The sequence below is a fragment of the Agelaius phoeniceus genome, chromosome 25 (genome assembly GCF_051311805.1).
Source record: "Agelaius phoeniceus isolate bAgePho1 chromosome 25, bAgePho1.hap1, whole genome shotgun sequence".
NCBI classification, from domain to species: domain Eukaryota; kingdom Metazoa; phylum Chordata; class Aves; order Passeriformes; family Icteridae; genus Agelaius; species Agelaius phoeniceus.
Window position 1 is genome coordinate 5,551,816 of NC_135289.1, and position 16,315 is coordinate 5,568,130.

Sequence of the window (16,315 nt, forward strand, 5' to 3'; positions counted from 1 at the left end):
CTTCAGGCCAGGTGTGCTGCCTGTGGCCTGCGTGCCCACCTGGACTGGGCCTGCAGAAAGCATTTGGAGGAGCTGTGGCTGGGACCCTGCCCAAGGGCCCTGTTGGGTGGGAGTGTGTGCCCTGGATAACAGGGACAAGGACTGGGTCACCCCCCATGCCCTCCTGGCCATGGATAACAGGGACTGGGTCGCCCCCCCTGCCTTTCTGGCCATGGGTCACAGGGACAAGGACTGGGTCACCCCCCATGCCCTCCTGGCCATGAATAACAGGGACTAGGTCAGCCCCCATGCCCTCCTGGCCATGGATAACAGGGACAAGGACTGGGTCACCCCCCATGCCCTCCTGGCCATGGATAACAGGGACTAGGTCAGCCCCCATGCCCTCCTGGCCATGGATAACAGGGACAAGGATTGGGTCACCCCCCATGCCCTCCTGGCCATGGATAACAGGGACTGGGTCAGCCCCCATGCCCTCCTGGCCATGGATAACAGGGACAAGGACTGGGTCACCCCCCATGCCCTCCTGGCCATGGATAATAGGGACTGGGTCACCCCTCACACCTTCCTGGCCATGGATAACAGGGACAAGGACTGGGTCACCCCTCACACCTTCGTGGCCATGGGTCACAGGGACAAGGACTGGGTTATCCCTCATACCTTCCTGGGCTGCCCCCTCTGCTGCAGGGTTTGGGGTGGCTGGTGACAGTGGGGTCCCCTCTGGGTCCCCTCTGCTGATGCACTGTCTCCCTCTCACAGAGAATGGCTACACCAGCACAGATGAGGAAGTTTCAGAGTTCAGCCTGGCCTCAGATGGGAGGTGAGCACCCAGCCTGGCACTGTGATGCCATTCATGGACCTCGTAGAAGGCCATGGATGAACAGAGCCCCCACCTGAGCTTTTCTGTGGTGCCCAGCCCTTGGTGGGGGGAGCAGGATGTGTCTTGGACACGAGCAGGGAATGAAGGCTTGGTCATTCCTTGGAGAAAGGGTGCTGGGGGGCAGAGGGTGACCCAAGGAGTCTGGTGGAGCAGTGGCAGCTTTCTGAAGAAAGTTTGGCACTGAAGATCCATCTTTGCTCCTTTCTCCTTGCAGCATCTCCCAGTCTTTCACCATGAAGGGCTCAGCAAGCCAGGATGACTTCAAGTTCAAGGTTAGTTGGCCTTTTTGTGTGGGCTGGTCACAGAGGCTGGGAGGAGGGAGGGAGGGATGTTCAGTGATGCTTCAGGCCTCTGCTCTGCAGTCTGAACCTTGGGGAGCCAGGCTTGGCATAAGACAGTATGGCTGCTCTGTGGATGGGCAGAACCAAGGTCTCCTGGTACAATGGTCCTGTCCTGGAGCACCAGAGACTTGGGAAGCACCCACCACACCAGGCAGTACCTTCCAAATCTGAGTGGCACTGAGGATGTCCCCGTGGAGGGAAGCAGCCACTGTTCTGTACAGGCTGTCATGTTTGCTGGAGGGCATCCCAGTGGGACCTGGGGGAGCTGGTTTGTGGCCAGAGAGCACAAACTCTCCCAGCCCCCATTGGGGGCTGCTCCCACTGCCCCCGTGTGCCCGCCCTGAGCCCTCTGCCCTGCTCTAGGGAGAGCCCAAGCTTTCAGGGCAGATGAAGGCAGTGTCAGCTGAGTGTCTGGGACCCACGCTGGACGTGTCCACCAAGAACATCACCAAGTCCTTGGCGTCCCTCATGGAGATCAAGGAGGACGGGATTGGCTTCTCCATCCGGGACCCCTATTACAAGGAGAAGGTGTCGCGCACCATCAGCCTGCCCACCCGGGGCAGCACCTTGTGAGCATGGGCCACCAGGGGCTGGGGGGCTCAGGGGGCATGGCCTGGGGAGCTGTGCCTGGCCTGTGGAGGTGCAGAGGGGTGTGGGGAGCCCAGTCCTGCATCTGTCCATGCGTGGCTACAGCATGCCGTGGGGAATTTCCTCAGCGGGGCTTGGAGAGTGTGTAGGAGTGTGTTGGTGTCCTTTGCAGATGGAGAGGAGGATACTTCAGAAGCAGGGAAGGAAGGGGGGAGATGGAGAGGGGATACTTCAGAAGCAGGGGGAAGGACCATGAGGGTCCCCAACTCCCTGCTCTGGGTTATCAGCATTTTTGGATGCTGATTTTTGGTGCAAAAGCCTCTGCACTCTGCCTCGAGATTGTGACTCCAGCCCAATCTCTTGTTTGCTCTTCTGGGGGAGGACAGAGGTGTTCCCTGTGGAGGGATCCTGGGGCAGGGCAGGCACCCACTCTGCTTTGTTCACTTGCTGCAGTCCCAGGCAGTCCCGGGGCTCGGACACCTCACCCCTGACCCGGCGGAAATCCTACGACCGTGGGCAGCCTGCCAGGTGAGCTTGGGAGAAACACTGACACGGCCAGGGGGGCTCTGTGGCCCAGGATTCTTTCTGGGCCCAGTCAGGTGCCAGGTGAGCAGTTCCAAGTCATGTGTCCCTCTGATCCTTTGGCTCAGGCCTGCAGACATTGGCTTCACACCGCCCTCCTCCCCACCCACCCGTCCGCGCAATGACCGCAACGTCTTCTCCCGTCTCACGAGCACCCAGAGCCAGGGATCTGCCTTGGACAAGTGAGTCCTGCTGGGGTGAGAGTGTCTGAGCGAGGGGAGCCCAGACCAGGATAGCACATGGCCTGTACTGAGTCCTGTGGGGGTGTATAGCATCACCAGGGCTTGGATTGGCTCCAGCCAATCCTGTCACCTCTTCACCTCCCTGCTTCTCCCTGTGGTGGAGCAGCTGCCATGGCAGGGCTGTGCTCCTGCCCACTGTGCCCCTCTGAGCTCACAGTGCTGGCCTCTGCCTGCAGACAGGGTGGTGCCAGACTTGGAGGCCCGGAAAGACGAGGGAGCAGGATGGGTGAGGGGATGAGGGCTCAGAGGAAGCTGATGGACTGGCATCCAGCCACAAGTGCTGCTCCAGCCTCTCCTGGCAGCAGGTCAGGTGCTGCTCTGGGCTTGCTAGCAGTGCTGGTGTTCCCTGATGGAGACCTGCTGTCTGTTCCTCACATGCCTTCCTGCTCTTCTGCTCTCCCCTGGTTCTCCACGTGTGCTTCTCCTTCTCCCTCCCTCCACTCCTTCTCTCTGTCCTACACTGGCTTGGATGCAATAACAATCTTCCACCTCTGACTCCACTGCTGCCTTCTCTAGTCTGGGTTTTCTCTCCCATAATCCTGCTAATTTTCTGCCCCTAGGTCTGATGACAGCGATTCCTCTGTCTCGGAGGTGCTGAGGTATAGACAATTCTATTTATTATCCCTTCCTCTGCTCCTCCTTCTCTCTGTCAGATGCCTGCTCTCCCTGTCCCTGCATGCTCTGCCTGCAGCTTGCTGCTCTCCCCCCTCCCAGCTTGTGTGTCTGTCCCCCTGGCATGCCACCTCTGGTGCCTAATGCTGTCAGTTCAAGCTGTTCCTGCTTGGATCAGCCCTTGGTATGTGTGCTGGGCTCACTGGTGGGTGCTGGCTGGTTTGGGTTGGCAGCATGTTCTCCTCCAGCTCTCATGGGTTCATGCCAGCATGAGGCCACCACGTCCCACCCCTTCCCCAGCTCTCCAGCAGGATGGTGAGATGATGGGAAGGGTGCTTGCAGTACATCCTTTGTGCAAGCTTCCTCCAGGCAGTTACCTCAGGTTCAGCTCGTGCCTGGTTGTGCTGCCCTGGTGCTGAGTTGGCAAAGGTCAGTCTCTTCCCTAAAGAAATGGAGGGAGATTGTGGTGCAGAGCTCAGCCTTGGAGTTCAGGTTCTCCTGGGCTTCTCTCCCTGCATCCACCTCACTACAGAGGTTTCCCAGAACAAGGGCCACATTTCCCCCATCCTTTAGGAACATTGCAGCCTTCCAGTGCCTAAAGGGGCTTGTAACAAAGAGGGAGAGCAACTTTTTACATGGGCAAATAGTGACAGGACAAGGGGGAACAGTTTAAAACTGACAGAGGAGAGATTTGGACTAGATTTTAGGAAGGAATTCTTCTCTGTGAGGATGGTGAGACCCTGGCACAGGCTGCCCAGAGCAGCTGTGGCTGCCCCATCCCTGGAAGTGTCCAAGGCCAGGTTGGATGGGGCTTGGAGCCCCACCTGGTCTAGTGGAAGATGTCCCTGCTCATGGCATGGACATGGAATGAGATGGTGTCTAAAGTTCCTCCCAGCCCAAACCATTCCATGATTCCATGATCAGCTGTCCAGCACCCAGGGGTCCCCTCCCTCTGCCTGTGCCCTGAGCTCCTGCAGACCCCCTGTCACTGGGGAGGTGACACCAGACCAGTCTGAGAGGGTCACCCTGGGCAGTTTGTAGTCAGGCAGCCACTCAAAGTCCATGGAAGATGCAGTGCAGGGATTTCCCCTTGGATTCAGTGTTGCTTTGAGGCTGGTGGAAGCTCTGGGGCTGAGGGGAAGGCTGTTGGCTTGGCTTTGGTAAGGGCAGAGCTGAGGAACATCACATGCATGTGATTTCCAAACCCAATTAATGAGCCTGTGCTTGTCCTCACAACTAATGCAAACCTTGCCCTGCTCCAGCCCCATGCTTCAGTTTCCCTGCCTGTAAGAAGAAACAAGCACAACTTTGGGTGTTGTGGCTGTGCTTGATGACCAGGTCACACCCCTGCCAGGGGTCACACACAGCAGGGTCAGGCTGGCGGTGCTCAGCACCCTGAGCATGTCTGGAGGGTTTGGCAGATGATGTCCCCCAGGACAGAGCAGTGTCCCTTGGCAGGGGTGGGTGCTCTCCTGCCCAGGGCCAGCAGTGGGGGCAGGAACAGCCATTGCAGCAGGGACATGGGGGGCAGATGCTGGTGCTGCCCTTGGTCACTCTTGGGATCTGTGTGAAGGAGCGAGGCCCTGTCTGCAAATGCCACCAGCCAGGGGTGACAGCTCCAGGGGATGGGGGTGCTGATACTGGAACTCTGAAACATTACCCCAGCAGAGCTTCAGCTTCAGGCTGGAGACTCCACAAATGGACCTCAGGGCCAAGGAGCTGAGTCTCCTGAACTGTCCTGGGTTTGTGCTGGTGAGGCAGGAGAGGTTTGAGGGGAGAGCAGAGGTCACTGGGCAGCCTCCCCCTTTCCCTGTGTGATGGCAGGGGGGGTGCCCATGGGGACATTCTGGGGTTTCCACAGAGACCTCAGCTCAGACAGGCCACCTTCAGGTGGAGCAGCCTGTCTCACTCTGGGCTTGGTGTGAGCCAGCTCATGTTCTTCCATGCCTTGGGGCTGTGGGCACTGTACCTGTTCTCTCTCTCCTGTGAAGGGGCATCATCAACCCGGTGGGTGGCACCAAGAATGCCCGGACAGCCCCTCTGCAGTGTGTCTCAGTGGCAGAGGGACACACCAAGCCTGTGCTCTGCCTGGATGCCACCGATGAGCTGCTCTTCACAGGCTCCAAAGGTGGGTGATGGGCAGGGAGGATGCAGATGCTGTGGGAGCAGGGGAAGTGTTGGCATTACAGGGGTGGTCCCTGTCTTCAGTGTTGAGCCCTGCCCCTGTGCTGGGGCTGGCTGGCTCCTTTCCTCTGGCCCTGTGGGTGGGGGGACATGCTCAGAGGGAATATTGTCCCCAGCCACCATGCCCTTGGAGGAGACACCCCCAACACTCCTGGGTGTGTTCTTCCTCCCCCAGACCGCAGCTGCAAGATGTGGAACCTGGTGACAGGCCAGGAAATCGCCTCTCTCAAGGGCCACCCCAACAATGTGGTTTCCATCAAGTACTGCAGCCACACAGGGCTGGTGTTCACCGTGTCCACCTCGTACATCAAGGTGTGGGACATCCGCGACTCCGCCCGCTGCGTCCGCACCCTCACGTACGTCAGCTCGGGGACCTGGGCACTCTGGGCTTCTGTGGCTCTGCAGGAGCCTTTACAGAACCTGCAGGGGCTGGGGACATGGCCAGATACAGCTCCTTAGTGCCAGTTTGGAGGGCTGCTTCCTGAGGGAACAGGGAGGTTGGGAGAGGTTGGGGTTGGAATTCATGGGGACTCCTGCAGCAAAGACTCGGGGTCATAAAATCACAGAATGTGCTGAGTTGGGAGGGACCCATCAGGATCATCAAGTCCACCTCCTGGCCTTGTGCAGGACACACCAACAATCCCACCCAGTGCCTGGGAGCGTTGTCCAAACACTTCTTGGACTCGGACAGGCTCGGAGCTGTGCCCATTTCCTGGGGAGCCTGTTCAGCGCCCCAGCACCCTCTGAGGGAAGAACCTTTACCTGACATCCAACCTAAACATCTCCCAGCTCAGCTCCAGCCATTCCTGCCAGTCCTGTCACTTGTCATGAGAGGGAAGAGATCAGTCCCTGTCCCTCTGCTGCCCCTCAGGAGGGTGTTGAAGACCCCAGTGAGGTCTCCCCTCAGTCTCCTCTAGGCTGAACAAACCAAGTGACCTCAGCTGCTCCTCATGAGGCTTCCCCTCCAGACCCTTCACCATTCTCATGGCCTTCTTTAGGATGCTCTCCAGTGGCTTCATGTCTTTTTTATATTGTGGTGCTCAAAACTGCCCTGAGGGCTTGAGGTGAGGCTACCCCAGTGCAGGGGCAGGACAATCCCCTCTGCCCAGCTGGCAGTGCTGTGCCATGGACATCCCAGGACATGGATGTCCCTCCTGGCTGCCAGGGCACTGCTGACTCATGTGCATTGACCAGGATGCCCAGGTCCCTTCCCACAGCTGCTCTCCAGCCTCTGTTCCCTGCTGTGTACACACAGCCAGGGTTGCTGTGTCCCAGGTGCAGAATCCAGCACTTGTTAAGGGTCAGGAGCTTTGAAGAGATTTTGCAGCTGGTCTGAGAACTGGCAGCTCCCATGGGGGGCACAGCCCCAAACAGCAGTGTCTGGGTAAATCACAGCCTCTTCAGTGGGAAACATGGGGCTCTGTGAGGAGTTTGAGGACCAGAAGGGAGCATGGAACAAATGGTAGCTGTGGCTGCCAGTCTGGAGTAGGGCTCAAAGGTTAGGACAGGATGGTAGGTAGTAACAGCAGCCTCCTCAAGCCAGGTCTCATAAGCTCTTGGAGGTCTATTACTCACCCAAGATAGCAGTGTTAGAAACAAAAAGGTTTAATAAAAGGCAAAATAACAGAGAGAAACCAAGCCAAGTGCAAGAGGTTCTTGCTCCTGGTAAAACACCCCACTAAAGCAATTTGTTTCTTTGTTCTCTTCTTTTTCTAGTAAATTGCCCAGGTGGGACTCTTTGGCTTCTGTCCAATTGGCTATCCTTAAGTTTGAGGTGAAGTCACCTAGACCTGTGAGGTGGCTTTTTCACCTAGTTGAGGAGAGAAACTTCTGGGCTTCTTTCCTTTTTAGGGGGACAAAGGACAGTTTTGTCACTCTGTCAGCACAGGGTACATTCCTATAGTAGGTCAGAGTTTCCCACTTGCTGTGGCACAGGTCTCCTTTCCCCATCCAGCCTCAGCTCACCTGCCTTGGCTTCTCTCTTGGCACAGAGGCCAAGGCCTCTGCTGCCCTGTGCTGGATGCCAGCAGTCCCCAGCTCTCCTGTGGAGGAGAGCAGAGGAAACTCAGCTGGAAACCAGGGCAGGATGCTCTGAGTCATGCCCAGACCCTGATCCTTGGCTGCCTCTGCAGGCTGGGCACTGGCCTGTGGGACAAAGCTCCTGTTGGTCCCATTGTGGCCAGAGGGACAGGGACACTCCAGGGCCTTTCCTCAGTGTGGGACCCAGCTGTGCCAGCCTGGGGACAGCCCTGTGGTTCCTCACTGCCTCTGGTCTCATCCTTCCTGATGCCTCAGGTTCAGCTTTTCTGTTTTTCAGATTCTGTGCTGCTTTAGTGTGTGGGTCTGGGCTTCATATTATGGGATGGTGAGCTCTCTGCACAGAGTAGGGAAACAAAACAATTCCTGCTCCAGCTGGGCACCAAGGACAAATGATCCAAATCTCAGGCCCAAGAGCACAAACAACATGGAATAAAGAGAGAAAAAGCAAGAAGGATGGGACTTGATAGGCTAAAGCTGGAATGGGACAATTAACTCCAATATGCAAATGGACCAGAACTTATAAAAGTGAGAGACCCCATGACCTGTCATCCATTTTGGGACCATTTGGGCTCACCTGGGCTGTAGCCCTGGCTGGTGTTGGAATACAAGCCCCTCAGGGCACAGGCCTGGAGGGAAATCCAAGCACAAGGATTGAACTGAAAGCCCTGGAGAAACTGAGATATATAAAGCTACAAAGTGAAATAGAAATTCAGATTTAGAATATAGATTTTAGCTTTTAGTAGAAACTTATCCTAAGTGCTTTGAGTATTTAAAAAGCTGCAATAAAGAACAAAAGCTTTTTTGTCTTTAGGCACAATTCTACCATAGTAGTGGCATTTCTGTGAGGTTGCTTTGCCCCAGACAAAGTATAAATTGCTGGGCTCATGTGCTGCCCAAGGTGGATCTATTGAGGCCTCCTAATTAATCCCTGCTTTATTCTTTAGCTCTGTGTAGTCTCTCTCTCTTCTAGGCTCTGTTCAGCCTTGACAAGGCATCACCTGTGGTAATCACATATCCTCTGAACAGAGACAGAGACATAGCTCTCCCAGGATTTTCCAGGGAAGCTGTGAGAAAGCTCAGAGAAAAGAATGAGAAACAAGGCTTATCTCCAGTTGCTGCACCTGTGTTGTTGTGCACATGTGGAATGTGTTATGGAGATTTCTTTACCAAAGGGCCACTGGTGATGGTGTTTTAGATTCAAGGACCAATTAGGTCAAAGCTGTATCAGACTGTCTGCAAGGGCGATGGGGGGGTCTGATGGCTCAACCTGGATGCCACAACCTTCCCAGAGAGAGATCCTGCAAGAGACAACTTCCTAGGGGTCTCAGGCAGTCCCTCAGCAAGGGGCAGCCAGCTCAGCTCTTAGCAGGGATTTCAGCTCTCAGTGATTTCAGTTCTGCCTTGCCAGGTGTATCCAGGCCAACACAGGGACAAAGAGACAGGAGCACCATGTGGTTGTTCCACAGAGTTCCTTTATTCCAGCACCCTGCAAAGGAGGCCAGGGACAGCAGCTCCCTCCTGAAGTGGGCAGAAACTGGGGTTTTATGGTACAAAGGGGGAAAACCAATCAGTCCCAACAAATCTACATGGGGTTCCAAAGTGTGCTGGGAACTCACCGTGACCAAGGAGGATTTCTCAGTCCAGAAGTGTTTGAGAAAATCTTATCACAGCCCATTCAAGGGATACCTCTCCAAGGGAGAGGGCTGGCATGCCCATCTGTCTCCACAGATGGGTTTTTTCTTAATAGGATAATATAATATTATAGGATAATATAGTATTACAGTATAAAATAGTATTATAATATAATATAGTGGTATAGAAATATCAGGGTGCCTCTGTCACAGGAATAATTGACATCTGACTCCAAGGCTTTGGAATGCTGAACACTCTCTTTATTATACTGTATTATATTATATCTATAGTACAAAAAATGCTAAAGAATACTAAAGAAAACTTGTGACTGTCTCTTAACAGTCAGGCAACAGATTTGTGTGATTGATTGGCCAAGGAAACAAAACAATCATCAGCAAAATCCAGTTACCAAATTCCTTCAGGTAAACAACATCCTAACACATTCCACATGTGCAAAACAACAGGAGCAGAGAATAGAGATAAGAATTGTTTTTCTCTTCTCTGAGGCTTCTCTCTCTGCCTTTCCCAGAAAATCCTTGGGAAAAATTGTGCCTTGCTTTTCTCTGTGAAGAGAAATGCAGCCACACAGTATAGGATAGTAGAATAAAGGTATAGGCTGGGGATGGTGTGGCTGGACAGTGCCCAGGCAGAAAGGGACCTGGGGGTGCTGGTGACAGCTGGCTGGACATGAGCCAGCAGAGTGCCCTGGTGGTCCAGAAGGCCAATGGCTCCTGGCCTGGATCAGGAATGGTGTGGGCAGCAGGAGCAGGGAGGTCATTCTGCCCCTTTACTCAGCACTGGTGAGGGAACACCTGGGGTGCTGTGTCCAGTGCTGGCCCCTCAGTTTGGGAAGGATGTTGAGATGCTTGAGCACATCCAGAGGAGGCAACGAGGCTGGAGAGGAGCTGGGAACACAAACCCTGTGAGGAACCACTGAGGGAGCTGGGGGTGCTCAGCTTGGAGAAAAGGAGACTCTGGGGTGCCCTTACCACTCTGTACAGCTCCTGAAAGGTGCCTGTGCTTAGGTGGGGTTGGGCTCTGTCTCCAGCAGCACTGACAGAACCAGAGCACACAGCCTCAAGCTGCACCAAGGGAAATACAGGTTGGATATCAGGAAAAGTTTTTCATGGATAGAGTGATAAAGTTCTGGAATGGCTGCCTGGGGAGGTGGTGGAGTCCCCATCCCTGGGTGTGTTTAAAACAAGCCTGGATGTGGCACTGGGTGCCAGGGTTTAGTTGAGGTGTCAGGGAACAGGTTGGACTTGATGATCTTGAAGGTCTCTTCCAACCCTGTGATTCTGCGATTGATCAGCCTCCTGTAATCATGGAGTCAATGCTAATTACTCTGAACTCTCCCCATTCAGGTCGTCTGGCCAGGTGATCTCTGGGGACGCGTGTGCTGGGACCAGCAGCCGCACGGTCACCAGCGTGCAGGGCGAGCACCAGATCAACCAGATCGCGCTCAACCCCGCGGGCACCGCGCTCTACGCGGCCGCCGGCAACGCCGTGCGCGTCTGGGAGCTCAGCAGGTCAGGGCTGGGGGCTCAGCAGGGCTGGGCAGGGCTGGGGGCTCAGCAGGGCTGGGCTGGGCTGGGGGCTCAGCAGGGCAGGGCTGGGGGCTCAGCAGGGCTGGGCAGGGCTGGGGGCTGAGCAGGGCAGGGCTGGGCTGGGGGCTCAGCAGGGCTGGGCTGGGGGCTCAGCAGGGCAGGGCTGGGGCTCAGCAGGGCTGGGAGCTCTGCAGGGCAGGGCTAGGGGCTGAGCAGGGCAGGGCTGGGGCTGAGCTGGACAGGGCTGGGGGCTCAGCAGGGCTGGGCAGGGCTAGGGGCTCAGCAGGGCTGGGCTGGGAGCTCTGTAGGGCTGGGGGCTCAGCAGGGCAGGGCTGGGGCTGAGCAGGGCTGGGGGCTCAGCAGGGCTGGGCTGGGGGCTCAGCAGGGCTGGGCTGGGGGCTTGGCAGGGCTGGGCTGGGCTGGGGGCTCAGCAGGGCTGGGCTGGGGGCTCAGCAGGGCTGGGGGCTTGGCAGGGCAGGGCTGGGCTGGGGGCTCAGCAGGGCAGGGCTGGGGCTGAGCTGGGCAGGGCTGGGGCTGAGCTGGGCAGGGCTGGGGGCTCAGCAGGGCAAGGCAGGGCTGGGGCAGAGCTGGGCAAGGCTTGGGCAGGGCTGGGAGCTCAGCAGGGCAGGGGCTCAGAGTGGCATGAAATGATGCCCCTGGGGAAAATGAAATGATCCCCATGGGCAAAACAAAATGATCCCCTTGGGCAAAATGAAATGATCCCCATGGGCAAAATGAATCGATGCCCTGAGGGAAATGAAATGATCCCCCTGGGGAAAATGAAATGATCCCCTTGGGCAAAATGAAATGATCCCCCTGGGCACAATGAATCGATGCCCTGAGGAAAATTAAATGATCCCCCTGGGCAAAATGAATTCATCCCCCTGGGCAAAATGAAAGCCTTTTTCACAGCAGGAGTTGCCTTGAATAAGGTTTTTCAGGATGCTTTCCTATGGGATCTTAGTGGTTTTAATTTTAAAAAATGTTAAAGATTTTTTAAGATTTAAGTTTAAAATTTTCTTAAATCTTAAATTTAAGATTTTTAAATATAACTTTTAAGATTTTAAATCTTTAAAACGTTAAGATTTTTTAAAATCATAAATCTTAATTTAAGAATTAAACATTAAGATTTTTTAAGATTTAAGACTTAAATTTAGGACTTTTAAATTTAAGATTTTAAATTTTTATAAAATTTAAGATTTTTTAAGATTTTAAATCTTAATTTAAGAATTAAAGATTCATTTATGATTTAAATTTATGGTCTTCTTAAATTTAAGATTTTTAAATTTTTCTTAATTTCAAGATTTATTTAAAATTTAATATTTTAAATTTTTAAAAAATTAAGATTTTTTACAATCATAAATCTTAGTTTAAGAATTAAAGATTAATTTAAGATTTAAAATTTAAATTTAAGATTTAAGATTTAAATTTAAGATTTTCTTAAATTTTAGATTTTTAAATTTAAAGTTTTGGCTTTTAAATTTTTTAAAAAATTAAAATTTTTTTTAAGATCATAAATCTTAATTTAAGATTAAAAGAAATATTTTAAAAAATCTTAATATTTAAGATTTAAGATTTGTAAATTTAAGATTTACAGTTGTGACCCAAGGGGTGATGAGCAGCACTGGAGCTGTGTGGGGTGAGGGGTTTGTCTGTGCACTGGGCAGAGCTCAGCAGAACGGAAAAGACAAAAGTGGGATGAGCAGCAGGGCCTTGGTTTCCCCTTGTCCTTTTACCTGCCCAGGGCTGTGAACCCTGTGGGCTCTGCAGCCAGATGTTGGCACTCTCAGGATGCACAGCCAGATGTTGGCACTCTCAGGATACACAGCCAGATGCTGGCACACCCTCAGCTTGCCCTCCTCTCTGGATCACGGGCAATGGGCTCTCCCTGCCCACTCTCCCCCAGAGGGAGCAGCCCCAGCTGGGGCACCCCAGGGAGGGCTGGGGGAGGCTGGGTGTGGGAGGCTGGGGGTGATGCTGGGTGTCAGTGAGGCTGGGGGTGAGTGGGGCTGGGTGTGAGTGGGGCTGGGTGTGAGTGGGGCTGGGGGTGAGTGGGGCTGGGTGTGAGTGGGGCTGGGTGTGAGTGGGGCTGGGGGTGGGAGGCTGGGGGTGAGTGGGGCTGGGGGTGAGTGGGGCTGGGGGTGAGTGGGGCTGGGTGTGAGTGGGGCTGGGTGTGGGAGGCTGGGTGTGAGTGGGGCTGGGGGTGATGCTGGGTGTGAGTGGGGCTGGGGGTGATGCTGGGTGTGGGAGGGCCCTCGGGATGAGCCCCAGCACGGGCAGGGGCTGAGCTGTGCCCTCGCTGCCCTCGCAGGCTGCAGCCCGTGGGGAAGCTCAGCGGCCACATCGGGCCCGTGATGTGCCTGACAGTGAGCCAGACACCCAGCAACCACGACCTGGTGGTCACAGGCTCCAAGGATCACTATGTCAAGGTACTCTGCTCCTTGGGGAGCAGCACCCCGAGTCCTGTAGCATCCCATCAACTCTCCTCCCTTGGTCAAGCCCCAAGCCCTCAGCCCTGAAACATTAACTACTTAACAGAGTCATCCCTCCCAAAGGGAGAACAGTCTCCCCCATGGACTTGGTGTCACAACTTCCTCTGGTTTCTCCATCCCTGTCACTGGCTTGGTACCCCTGGTACCACCCCCCTACCCCTGGTGGCCAGGCCCCTCTGCCCAGCCCTTAGCTCTGCCCCCCACCCCTTCCCCTTTATAAGCTGCCTGCTCCACGTGGTTCTTCCTCTTTCCCCACGTTTGTCCTTCAGGGACTGAGTTACCCTGCTGGAATAAAACCTTGCAAAAGAGCCTTTCTTGCCTCTATCACTGAGCCAGCTGTGCTGGGTGTTGAGTGGAGGTTTGACTGCATTGCCTGAATGTTAACTCAGCCTGCCTTTGGACAGGAGAGGCTTGCTGGGGACAAGAGATGAGCAGCAGCACCCACCACCTTAACACCCATGTTTTTAAAGTCCTGTAGGGAAGCCTAGGTGTTGGGAACCCCTCACTCTTCTCTCCTCCTGAAAGCTGAGCCCAGATTCTGTTTTCACCTCTGCATGTGAGGTTTTCCCTTGTTTCCTCTTCCCAAATCTTGCCTTTTGCTTGGTCCACAATGCACCTTGAGAGAAGAAGTTGCATTTCTCTCATACATCAGCCTCTCTGGTTGGGATGTTCATGTGAGGGCTGACCCTGATGAGCAGTTCACTGTTCTGCTCCATAATCCCTCCCTGATAAAGATGCCTTGTGCCTGCTCAGTCACAGCTCCAGCACAGCAGGAGCCTGTCCCTTCCTTTCAGGTTTTAGCAGGTTGAATTAGAGCTGTCCCCAGGGAAGGGAGGAAGGGTGGTGAGATGGTGAGACAGGATCCCCTCAGCTGTCAGCTTGGCTCCAGAGGAGTGTGAAGGTTCACCATGAGTAAAATACAGCAGAGTGGGGCCGTCCCTGGTGGCAGACCTCCTCTGCTTGTGGCAGGACCCTCAGCCCCAAAAGCCTCCAGCAGCCAATGCCCAGTCCCATTCCCAGCATCACTCTGGGTGCCCTGAGCCTGGGACACAGAGGGTGGTGGCCAAACTGCCCAGGGGAGGGAGTCCCCAGTGCCATCTGTGGTTTGTTACCTGCTGCTCTTCCCCAGGTGTTTGAGATCACGGAGGGCATGGTGGGCAATATCAGCCCCACTCACAACTTCGAGCCCCCTCACTACGATGGCATCGAGTGCCTGGCCATCCAGGGAGATGTCCTCTTCAGTGGCTCCAGGGACAACGGCATAAAGAAGTGGGATCTGGAGCAGCAGGAACTTATCCAGGTCTGGAGGGGAGCACAGGGCATAGGGGGGTTGCTGCTGGGGCCTGGGGGTTTGTCCAGGAACCTGGTGCCAGTGGAGCTCACCAGGGAGGGCACTCCCAGTCCTGGGAGTGGGTCAGGGTGTGCTGTGCCCCCATAATTTGTCCAGCAAGGTGCCTGGGATTGCTGGCTCTCCTTCAGACAGGCTGAGGCATCAGTTGCAGTGTGGGGGCTTGTGTTCCACCCTGAATCCTGGGTTGTTGTCTCCTGCCCAAGGGAGAAACCAAGCCATGATTTTGAGCCCACACCCTTGGCTCCTACCTGGGCACCACCAGTTCTACCAGGTCCCAGTCAGTCCTGGGGTGTCAGTGAGGAGCTGAGCTCCCTGAGACAGTGACAGGATGGGTGCATGAGGCTGCCCCTGGTGCTGCAGGTGAGGTTGGTCATGGCTGTGCTCTGTGCCTCCAGCAAATCCCCAATGCCCACAAAGACTGGGTCTGTGCCCTGGCCTTCATCCCCGGGCGCCCCATGGTGCTGAGCGCCTGCCGAGGAGGCGTCATCAAGGTCTGGAATGTGGACACCTTCACCCCAGTGGGGGAGATCAAGGGCCATGACAGCCCCATCAACGCCATCTGCACCAACTCCAAGCACATCTTCACTGCCTCCAGGTGAGCCCCCAGCACTCTGCCCCCGTGGCCCCTGGGAAGGGGGAGACCCTGGGTTTGAGCTGTCCCCCCTGGGCCTGGGTGGGTGCTGGGTGAGCAGGGAGCGGGGAGGGAATCGCAGCTTTTTAGTCCCTCCTTCATCTCCTTCTGCCCACTGTAGCCTGCCCACGGCCAGGCCTGCCCACTGCAGTGCCAAGAGCTGTCCCTGGCCACCCCCTGCCCACGCTCTGGTGATGCCCTGGGTTACTCCCCACGCAGGGACCCCTCTCCCTCGGGGCTGGGCATTGTCTGCTGCTCTCGGGGAGCTCTTCAGCAGCAAGACTCTGATATCCTCTTTTCGACCCTGTCCCTTTTCTCCCTTCCTTTTTCTCTGTCTCTCTCTGCCTCTCCTTCTCCCCCCCTCCCATCTGTGCCACAGTGACTGCCGGGTAAAGTTATGGAATTACGTGCCTGGGCTCACCCCTTGCCTTCCACGACGCGTCCTTGCCATAAAGGGCCGTGCTACTAGTCTGCCTTGACCCTCCTGCTCTTTGACTCTCTTGCTCATATGCTCCTCTTCCGTCTCTCCTTCCCTTTTCTCTCCATCTCTCCCCTTTCTCTGTCCCTCTCACTGTTGCTTTTGCTCCTCTCTCTCTTTCCCTCCCCCCCCCTTTTTTCTCTGGTCTGAGCTGCTTCTTCACGGTATGAAACTATTCTGAGTTTTTCCCCACTTGATAAGTCTTTGTTAGAATGGACTCACCCCCTCGGCCCAGTCATCCCCCTGCCTTGGTTTCACTTCTTTTTGTTTTTTTTTCCTCGCCAAGTGCCCACATCTACTTTGGCACCTCAGTGGGAAGCCATGGCCTGCCCGTGCCTTTGCATGGATAGTGGGTTGGGAGTCAGCAGCCCCCCCCAAATCAGCCCATGCCCCAGGGGCAAAGCAGCTCCCTGGGTTTCACTGCTGGAGCTCCTTCAGGGCGGGTAGGAGTCCTGGTGTGGGGTCAGCCCTGGAGGTCACCCTTTCCCTTTGTCCCCAGCTGCTGCCAGTGGGGTGAGCTGGAGGCTGAGCCCCATTGGGTTTGCCTTCTCCCCAAAGTGCACCAGACAATTCCTGCCAAGGGAAAAGGGCCTGGAAGCTTGGGGGGCTGCATGCTGCCGTGGTGGGGAGGGGAGGGGAGTGAGCACCCTCTGGGGCAGTGCTGTGGGGCTCCTGCCCCCAACCCCTGGGTCATGCTGTCCCTCTCACCTTTGTTCCT

At 55.2% G+C, this 16,315-nt stretch overlaps 1 protein-coding gene across 5 annotated transcripts in view; it reads left to right on the forward strand.

The window, feature by feature from the left end:
* The window catches only part of KIF21B (kinesin family member 21B), a 61,010-nt gene that overhangs the window by 37,110 nt on the left and 7,585 nt on the right, over positions 1–16,315 (forward strand). The window contains exons 23-35 of one of the 5 annotated variants that reach the window (XR_013185158.1): positions 757–817; positions 1,092–1,149; positions 1,582–1,787; positions 2,260–2,334; positions 2,457–2,570; positions 3,191–3,229; positions 5,234–5,370; positions 5,602–5,782; positions 10,463–10,627; positions 12,957–13,074; positions 14,267–14,437; positions 14,884–15,083; positions 15,499–15,761. Coding sequence is in view for 4 of the 5 variants with exons in the window: in XM_077190451.1 (XP_077046566.1) it covers positions 757–817; positions 1,092–1,149; positions 1,582–1,787; positions 2,260–2,334; positions 2,457–2,570; positions 3,191–3,229; positions 5,234–5,370; positions 5,602–5,782; positions 10,463–10,627; positions 12,957–13,074; positions 14,267–14,437; positions 14,884–15,083; positions 15,499–15,598 (1,625 nt within the window). In the remaining variant the exon portion in view is untranslated. Of the gene's footprint in view, positions 1–756; positions 818–1,091; positions 1,150–1,581; positions 1,788–2,259; positions 2,335–2,456; positions 2,571–3,190; positions 3,230–5,233; positions 5,371–5,601; positions 5,783–10,462; positions 10,628–12,956; positions 13,075–14,266; positions 14,438–14,883; positions 15,084–15,498; positions 16,281–16,315 lie in introns of those variants that run through there. The other 4 variants (XM_077190451.1, XM_054648609.2, XM_077190452.1 and 1 more) reach the window with 4 other exon arrangements.